We start from the raw sequence: 10489 nt of genomic DNA, 5'->3' as shown, positions 1-10489 counted from the left end.
CCTTTTGAGGCAGTGTTTGTCTGTGTAGCTCTGGCTGCCCTGGAACTCACTCTATAGACCAGGCTGGCCTCAAACTCAGAAATCCGCATGCCTCTGCCTTCCAAGTGCTGGGATTAAAGGTGTGTGCCACCACTGCCTGGATCACTGCGACTTTTCATTATCCCTTCCAGATACAATGTTTTCCTATGCTCATCATAGGTATTCTGGCTTTTTTGATATAGTATTTTTTAAGTGGAATTAGAAATAGTTTTTGAAAATATTGGAGATTATGTGTATATTCTAGTATATCTCTTAGTAGACATAAAAAAGCCATTGGAGATAATCTTGTGTAGTTATTATTTTGGGGAAGCAAATCAACACATACATCTGTACTGGACTTATCAAGAGTAGTAACATGAATGAAAGTACTTAATCTAATATTTGCCTTTTCATCATAAACATAATATTATTATCTACATCATCTCTATCAATCTTCATCTAAAACACCATACCTATAATATATTGATAAGAATATAGGCACCTCCACACTCTTCAAATCTATAAATATATCTGAATAATCTCACTTTTTGTATAATCTTTATAGTTGTTTTACTAACAATGCTTTTTTCATATTGTGTTTTAGCATTTTCTCATTTGATAACTGTTGATATTTGTGTAAACATCATGTTTCATAATTTCTTAATAAATAAGAATAATGTTATTAAACAAAATAAACCTTCTTAAGTGTAAACACTGATAAATGTCTATATCTCATTATTTGGAAAATACCTAACCCTAACCAGCACTGGATGATCTTTCTGTTGTTCTGCTTCTTACCTGGATATAAGAACTGTCAGTCTATTTCTCATTTATGGTTTTATCACTCTTGTGGCTATATACATGTACATTGTTCCATTTTCAATTTTAATTATTTTTAATGAAGTAATAATTTATGTTTTGTGTAGCACTTAAGAATTATTAGTTAATTTTAATTTCAAAAATTATGATATAATATACATTAGTTCCTGCCATCCGATAACTACTGTATATTTAAAAACTTTTGTCATATTTTCAAAAGATTGACTTTCTCCTGAAACATATACTCATACAAATATTTTGAAATCTTTGTATAAACTATTGTGTTGCTATTCATATATTCTTGTGGAGAGAATCATGTTTGATAGATGTAGATGTTTGTACGTGTGTGTACAAAGTGTCATCTTCAATCATGCTTCATCTCATTGTTTTTATCTTTTATTTAAAATAGTTTTTTCTAACAAAATATATGTGATAATATTTCCTTCCTTTCTACCCTTCCAATTTTCTTGATACTTTTAGTTTCTCCTTAGCTCCTATCCAATGTAGCTCCATTCAGTTTATGCCTCTCACTCAAAAAACAAAAAACAAAATAACAAAACCAAACCACAAAACAGCCTAAATGAAAAATCAGAGACTCACTCATTCACACAATCAGGAATATAATAAAAACACTAAACTGAAAAATATATGCCAAGAGAACCCAGAAAAGATGACTGCGGGCTCTGTGCTTTCTCCCTAATTCCCTGTAAGCTCACTGAGGCTCTCACTGGTTCTAAACCATCTTCCATATGGTTTTATCTTGGCCATATTTGAATTACTGATATAATATTCTTGTCAAAACTGTTTTGAATATTTTCTGGTTTTTATTTTGACAATTTCTTGTGGGATAGCTTCAATTCAAAATTTCATTTTGTCTTAAATCTTAGGAGGAAGTATAAGTTTTGCTCAATAAAGTTGGAATTATCATTTCCATTCTGGTATATAAAATATTACCAAGAATGAGGATAATTAACTGATGTATGTTATCATATGAAATAATTTATAATTAAATTCAAGATAAAATGTTATAAAATATGTAATAGACATGAACCAGTAGCTAATACATGTTGATCAAAAAATTTAGTACATTATAATTTTATTTCTCAGTATCCATAGTAAAAAGATAAAGACTAAGGAAATTAGCATACAGAAGAAAAATATCTGCTGTGAAAATGTTTATATTTTAGTTGTAGACAAAAGTAAGCACAAAGATCTATTTTGATATGATTGGTCAAGGCAAAGTTTTCTGACTTTTCTGATAGGCAAATAAAGTAATAAAACTTCTCTCTGTCTCTGTCTCTGTTTCTGTCCTTTCTTTTTCTCTCTCCCTGTTTCTGTCTGTCTCTCCCTCTCTCTTTCTCCATATATATATATATATTGTGTGTGTGTGTATGTAACTATATTTATCTAACATACCTGAAATTTAGATTCAAATAATATATTTCATTTAGACATTTTAATATGAAATTTTTAGTAACTTCTACGTCTAAACAGATTGCTAAAGCAAACATAAAGTTTCTAATAAATAAGAAAAGAAGAGTATGAACAGATGCATTTGGAAGTCTATAGACTCTAGGAATACAGTGAAATGGAAAGAGATAGATCAGAGGCCAAGGAAAAAATGTCATCTATTTTCACTATCAAGTTTCTTCTTTAAAAAAGTTATTTGAAACATGATTACTCTGTGTTATGAATGATACCAAACTTCAACCAAATATTCACAAAACAAAAAGGTAGAGAAGAAACCTATATCTACCTACAGCAATGTATATATCAAAGGTCAGAGACATATAGCTCCAAACTGATGAAGTCTATATCTATAAACACTTAGAAAACAACAGGCTTGATCAATAAAAACTTAACAGTGGAAGAAAGAAAATCCTATGAAGACTAACATGTTTAGACAAACGTCATTTTAGCAAGTGACCCCAAACCTTGGGGATATGATACAATTAACTATCTTACAGTTAGTTGAACAAGTAACATAGAAATAGAGTAGTTAACAATATGAGCATAGATTGATATGAAAAAGAACATTTTTACATTGACTTAGTTAATTTTTATAATGAGTACACCTAATGCAATAAACTATATGAATAGAGTATCTCTTAAACACTGTAGTTTGTTATTCACACACTCAATAGAAGACTTTATGCATTAAGATTTGCAGATCCAATCTTGAATTTCTACTTGTGTGAATCTGTATTTTCCTATTTTAGGTTTTCCCACCAAGTCAGTAACTTATGGTGTAATTTCCTCAGAGCCATCATGATATCTTTGTTTCTCAGAGTGTATATAATGGGATTCAAAGCCGGGATCAAAATTGTGTAGAAAAGAGACAGCAACTTCCCCATTCCTTCTGACTGACGTTTTTTGGGCTGTAAGTAAGTAATACATGCTGTTCCATAGAACAATGCTACAACTATCAGGTGGGAAGAGCAGGTGGAAAAAGCTTTGGCCATCCCTTTGGCTGTAGACAGTTTCATAATGTTGCAGATAATCTTGATGTAGGAGATAATGATTAGCAGAAATGGAACCATAACAAACACCACTGCAACAACATAGACTGCAACTGTATTCATAAAAGTGTCACCACAAGCAAGCTTGAGAAGTGGGGGGATATCACAGAAGAAGTGATCTATTCTGTTAGAAGCACAAAAGTGAAGAGAGAATATCTGGTAGGTCTGCCCAATTTCTACTGGAATCCCACTGATCCAGGAGGCAGCTACCAACTGTAAACACACCTTATTCTTCATTAGTAGAGAATATTGTAGAGGTTGGCAAATAGCCACATAGCGATCATAGGCCATAGCTGCTAGCAAGAGGCACTCTGTGCCTCCCAACATAAGGACAAAATACATTTGTGTTGCACAAGCAAGCATAGAAATGTTTCCTTTTAGGGTATATAGATCCACAAGCATTCTTGGGATAGTAGCTGTTACATAACATATTTCCAAAAAGGAAAAGTTGCTAAGAAAAAAATACATAGGGGTCTGGAGAGCAGGGTCAGTTTTTGCTAACAGTATTATAATGCTGTTGCACAACAGAATAGTCACATACAAGAACAAAAAGATCATAAATAGTACCCACTGCAAGTGAGGAACATTAGAAAACCCAAGAAGAATAAATTCCATCATTTTAGAGACATTCAATGGTTCTTCTTTGAATAAATCTTCATCTGTAGATAATGAAAATTTGAAATAGATAATCTAATTGCATTTTGAAGAAATTTAATTCTTAAGATAACTGAATCATATGCATAAATACCACATGACATTTTAAGTCCCCATTCACCTAGCTCAGATTCTGATAGTTGACACTTCAAAACTCAATGAATATTTTGTTTAAATCAATTCAATGCATAAATAAAATTTACTGGAGTATGTATTATGATATGTATATATGCACATGTTGTAATCTACTAGGGTTTATTATGGATAAACATTATTTTACCACTGAGAGATAATTGTGTTACATTATTTTTAAACATTCTTCTGTGTTTGTAATACTTTCCATGCTACTCCATCTTCTTCTCTATAAATATTTTTACCTTGAAAGTTTGTGTATCTGCTTATTCAATTGAGTTTTTAAGTCTTGCTTGAAATCTTTCAATGAAAGCCAATATTCTGAAGATGATATTTTCTGATGAAAAGGTCATTTATTGTGATGGTACTTTTTTACTTTTCTACTCTCAATTATGCCAAGTTTGGAAACCTTAGCCTCTGCACTCTGCTCAGCGAACTTTCCCACTCATAGCTCTTATCTATGGTATGAAAAATTTTAGTCTAGGCAGGACATGCAAGAGAGAGTTATAGTGCTTTCCTGTTTGAAGAGACTTAAGTTCAATTATCATTTGTACAGAAAACAAACCTAATATTTGTTATATAATTAATGTGTTAGTGAACATAAGCTGTTATTCAGACTATATTTTTGTGGTACTCCTCTTCATGTGGATTTGTTCTCTATGATTTTTCTCTAAATCTCTGAAAACTTCTTGTGTATAATCCCTTTATTAATAACAGCTTTAAGACAATGTCAAACACAGTAATTGCATAAAGTGTGTCACTAGTATTATTTGAAAAAAAGTAGTTTCAATGCACAATTAAGAAATTGAATAAATACAAGTAAACATACTAAGTAATTATTACATTAAAAAGTCCTCAGAATTTGATGTTTTTTGTTTCATTGTTTTTGATTCTCAAATTGGAAAGTATTCTAAATAATACCCCATAGCAACACAATTATATATTACCTTCATAGAACTTCATCAAGTTGATTATGAAAATACAAATAGCTTTTAGCCTGTGACTTAGCAAACACTTCTCAGGAATATAGCTCGCTCATCAAAAAGTGATACCTGGCTTTGGGGATACAGTACTACTAAAGTAGATATACTACCCCTGGGGACTACCTTGGCTCATATGTCAATATAATTTTTATTACTCATTCAGATGGTAATTGTTCAGCATTTATTTTAGAAACAGTATTTCTACATGGACCCATGTCTATCATCAACTCTTGTTGGCATAGACGACTCTTCCTTCCTAGAAAGTCCCCTAAAAATTGAAATAATATTTATTTGCTTAGTTTTACTTAGCAGAAGGAGATGCACTATTTCAATATGCAGCAGTTGAGGATTTCAGTGGCATGGTTTTGTTTCCTGTTATTTCTCCTGACTCATAAAGCCAGGCCATCTTTTCCTAAAGGACAATGAACCATGTGTTCTGTCCTACACACTGAGATTTCTGTCTTCCATATTTAGAGTAGCATAAGCCCTTTTAGGAAGCAGAATTCATAGTCCTAAATTTACTTTGAAAAATAAATATAACAGCCAGCATGGTCTTTAACACAGTTTATAGGTGTTTATGGACCAGATTTTAAACACAACATAATCATAATTGTTTCATGGGTACAGTAACATTTCTTCATTCATTCTGCTCACATTCCTATGGCTGTTTGAGAGTACTTTAATGAAATCTCATTGTCTTTATTTTCTAAATCCTGCTTCATTTTTACAACAAAATGCATGCCAAGCACTATACCTCCATTCATATTTTAGCAAAGTATGCATTCTGGTTTATTCTATATTATCACAAATTTACCAATTAAATATTTTGTAATTTATTTTTTGGGGAAAATTTAATATACTTTTATCGAATGATAGGTATAATGAGAATATAGTAGTTTGTACCTTTAATTCAGCACTTAGGAGGCATAGGAATTTTTTATCTCAATGAGTGAAGGACCAAACTTATACATAGTGAGTTGAGTTGCAGGACAGTGAAGGGTCTTACCTCAAAAAACCAAAAAACCAAAAAAAAAAAAAAAAAAAAAAAAAAAAAAGAAAAAACAAACAAAAGCAAAAACAAAAATAAAACAAACAAATAAACCAAAACGAATGAAGAATCAAGAGTAAGAGATGCCTAATGATTTTCATTAATCCATATATAATGAATATCTGTATTTTTGCCAAATAGAAACTATTAATGTACAAAAATTACATTTGAGTTTGTTATTAAGTTGTATGTTAAATAGGCATAGACAAAATGAGATTAAAATTGCATGTATTTACCTTGTTGGAAGTATGGACTGTCTGAAAACAAATTTGATCTTTATGATTTTTACATCATTGTATCCATATTTGACTAAACATTAAAGTATTGTATCACAGAGAAAATATTGAAGTATAAGAAAAATAGCTTTAGGCCATTATATCTAGCTCAAAAGGTTAAAGTCTTGAAGGAATACTCAAATATATCAGGGAAAAATTATACATTAGCTTTAGACTTAGAATAGTCTAACTCAATTTTTAAAAAAGTCATCAGTAACTGATAAAGAGAAACTTGTAAACCACTTGTGATGCATGCTATTTTTGCATTGATATTTAGGCAGTTTGATTTCATATTTACATGCAAGTATGTATTCCTGCAAAATTATGTGTGTTTGTGTGTGTGTGCATGTGTGTGTGTGTAAATCCAAGAGTCATGTTTGTGTGTCTTTGTGTGTGTGCATGTGTGTGTGTGTGTGTGTGTGTGTGTAAAGCCAAGAGTCATGTGGATAGAAGTTTAAAGAATCAGTTCTCTCCTTCCTCTTTTTTTTTTAAATTGACAATTTATGGAAAATTAAAGAGTAAAGTGGTAGACATAAAAAACATTGCTAAGCTAATTGAAAAATGAAATGGAAACATTTTTTGATAGAATTGAAGATTTATGGGGAAAATATTTCTGATAAAATTGGAGAAAATGTAGAAAAACATGTTAAAAGTGAAGATTATCATGGAAAATTTTATATAGATACAATAATGGGAAGAATAAAAGTATTCCTAAGTTGATTGAAAGTAGAATTAAAAATATTTTCTGATAAAGTTGAAGTTTTACATAGAAAATATTTCTGATAAAATTGAAAAAATATATAGAAAAACATGTTAAAATTGAAGATTATCATGGAAATTATACAGATAAAATGGTAGGCATAAAAATAATTCTATGTTGATTGAAAGCAGAATTATAAACATTTTCAGGTAAAATTGAAGATTTACATAGAAAATATTTCTGATAAAACTCAAGAGATATATAGAAAAACATGTTAAAATTGTCTATGTCATGGAAAAATATACAGATAAAATGGTAGATATAAAAAACTTTCCTAAATTAATTGAGGTAGAATTAAAAACATTTTGTGATAAAATCAGAGATTTACATGGAAAACATTTCTGATAAAATAGAGGAAATATATAGAAAAACATGATAAAATTGAAGATTATCATGAAAAATAATATATATTAAATTGTAGGCTTGAAACATTACTAAATTAATTGAAAGAAATATTACAAACATTTTCTGATAAAAACGAAGATTTATGTTTTTAAATGAAAAAGTATTTCTGTTAGTCTATGTCTTTTTATTGGGGAATTGAGTCCATTAATGTTAAGAGATAATAAGGAATAGTGATTGTTGCTTCCTGTTATTTTTATATTATTTTTATGTTTGTGTGGTTATCTTCTTTTGGATTTGTTGGAAGATTACTTTCTTGCTTTTACTAGGGTATAGTTTCCATTCTGTGTTAGTGTTTTCCATCAATCATACTTTGTAGGCCTGGATTTGTAGACAGATATTGTATTAATTTGGTTTTATCATGAAATATCTTTGTTTCTCCATCTACAGTGATCAAGAGTTTTACTGAGTATAGTAGTCTGGCCTGGCATTTGTGTTCTCTTGGGGTCTGTATGAGATCTGCCTAGGATCTTCTAGCTTTCATCGTCTCTGGAGAGAAGTCTGGTGTAATTTTGATAGAATTGAAGATTTATGTGGAAATTATTTCTGATAAAATTGGAGAAAAATGTAGAAAAACATGTTAAAAGTGAATATTATCATGGAAAATTCTATATAGATACAATAATGGGAGGAATAAAAGTATTCCTAAGTTGATTGAAAGTAGAATTAAAAATATTTTCTCATAATGTTGAAGATTTACATAGAAAATATTTCTGATAAAACTGAAAAAATATATAGAAAAACATGTTAAAATTGAAGATTATCATGGAAATTATACAGATAAAATGGTAGGCATAAAAATAATTCTATGTTGATTGAAAGTGGAATTATAAACATTTTCAGGTAAAACTGAAGATTTACATAGAATATATTTCTGATAAAACTCAGGAAATATAAGTTACTTGACCTTTTTTCCTTACTGCTTTTAATATTCTTTCTTTGTTTTGTGCATTTGGTGTTTTGATTATTATATGCTGGGAGGACTTTCTGTTCTAGTCCAGTCTGTTTGGAGTTCTGAAGGTTTCTTGTTTGTTCTTGGGCATCTCTTCCTCTAGGTTATGGAAGTTTTCTTCTACAATTTTCTTGAAGATATTCACTGGCCCTTTAAGTTGGAAATCTTCACTCTAGTCTATACCTATAGTCCTTAGGTTTGGTCTTCTCATTGTGTCCTGGAATTCTTGGATGTTTTGGATTACTAGCTTTATGCATTTTGCATTTTCCTTGACTGTTGAGTTAGTGGGGTTTTTTTTGTTTGTTTGTTTGTTTGTTTTTATCTTCAGCCCCTGAGATTTTTCTTCTATCTCTTGTATTCTCTTGTTGATGCTTGCATTCCTGAATTCTTTTCAAGTTTTTCTGTCTCCAGATATGTCTCACTTTGTGATTTCTTTATTGTTTCTACTTCCACTTTTAGATTTTGGAAAGTTTTGTTTAGTTCCTTCACTTGATTATTTGTGTTTTCCTATATTTCTTTAAGGGATTTTTATTTGTCCTCTTTAAGGGCTTCTGCCTGTTGACCCATGTCCTTCTGTATTTCTTTAAGGGATTTTTGTGTTTCCTCTTTAAGTGCTTTTACCTGTTGATCCACATTCTACTGTATTTATTGAAGGGAGTTATTAAAGTCCTTCTTGAAGCTCTTTAGCAGCATCACAAGATATGATTTTAAATCTAACTCTTTCTTTTCCAGTATGTTGGGGTATCCGGGACTTGCTGTGGTGGGAAAACTGGGTTCTGATGTTGCCAAGTAGCCTTGGTTTCTGTTGGTAGGGTTCTTGTATTTGCCTTTCACCATCTGGTTATCTCTGGTGCTAGTTGGTCTTTGTGTCTCTGGCTGAAATTTGTCCTTCCTGAGGGCCTGTAAGCCTATGTCCCTACTCCTGGGAGACCAACTCTCTTCTTCAGGGTCTGTGCACAGAAGACTGTGGAGTCGCTTGGCTCCCTTATGCAAATGGCAGCCTGAAGACCTCTGTCCCAGCCGCTTCACTGATCATATGCCCTGTGTGCTCCTAGCTGTTCCCCTTGAGAGGTGAGGTGGAGATCTCACCTCTGAGCTCAGAAGTGAAAGCATTGCTGGGAGATCACTCTCTTCTGGTAGGTCTTGCACAGAAGGCTGTGGAGTTGCCCAGCTCTCTGGTGCAAATGGGGCTGGAAGACTTCTGTCCCAGCTGCTCCACTAATTGTATGCCCTGTGTGATCCTAGCTGTTCCCATACAGAGAGAAGTTAGAGATCTCACCTCCATGCTCAGAAGTGAAAGCACTGCTGGGAAATCACTCTCGCCTGGTGGATGGTGCACAAGAGGCTGTGGAACTGCCTGGCTCCTGGTGCAAATGGTGGGTGGACTTCTGTCCCAGCTGCTCCACTAATTGTATTTCTTCCCCTTTTTAAGGAAGGGTCTTTTTATTCTTTTTGCTACTTCAGTATATACTTCAAGTTTGGTGACCTGTGGACCACTAGCTTCTCTCCCTGCCTTCCATCTCAATGTAGGAATGCTAGGATATCAGATGCAAACCACTGATTCTAGCTATTTTAAAGGCTCAGGGAATCAAACCCAAGATATAAGGCTCATAAGGCAAGCACTTACCATTGCAAAAAATTATCTGGGCCCCCAAATCTGCTTTTTGACAGTCAATTAATAGCATATATATCATTTTACAATTTGTATGGGCCACACATAAAGGGTCTATTGATATTTGTGCAATTTTCCTGTGACTTGAAAAAAGATGATTAATTGTTACATGTAGAATAGAGCTGGTACTGGTGGTGTCAAGACTGTCATACATAAAATTGATGTTTGGAGAGAATCAACTTTCTCCAGCAAAATTCTTGCCTTTGTTGCAAGAAAACCAGAATGTTTCAGTATTTTCCAAAAACCCAATGGTTG

The 10489-nt window shown here is 32.1% G+C and overlaps 1 protein-coding gene across 1 annotated transcript; it reads right to left on the bottom strand.

Annotated features, from left to right (window-relative positions):
• Positions 1 to 3047: 3047 nt before the first annotated feature.
• LOC127684308 (olfactory receptor 10AG1-like) lies at positions 3048 to 4013 on the bottom strand. The gene has a single exon (XM_052181259.1). The coding sequence runs from the start codon at positions 3972 to 3974 to the stop codon at positions 3048 to 3050; it is 927 nt and encodes a 308-aa protein (XP_052037219.1). The 5' UTR covers positions 3975 to 4013.
• Positions 4014 to 10489: the final 6476 nt, after the last annotated feature.

The sequence above is a fragment of the Apodemus sylvaticus genome, chromosome 5 (assembly GCF_947179515.1).
Source record: "Apodemus sylvaticus chromosome 5, mApoSyl1.1, whole genome shotgun sequence".
Lineage (NCBI taxonomy): Eukaryota > Metazoa > Chordata > Mammalia > Rodentia > Muridae > Apodemus > Apodemus sylvaticus.
Note: the sequence above shows the minus strand (reverse complement) of the source record. Positions and strands in the feature narration are given on the sequence as shown.

What these genes read in the sequence shown, in the direction of transcription:
- LOC127684308 (XM_052181259.1), bottom strand. Translation starts at nt 3,974, where the DNA reads ATGATGGAATTTATTCTTCTTGGGTTTTCTAATGTTCCTCACTTGCAG.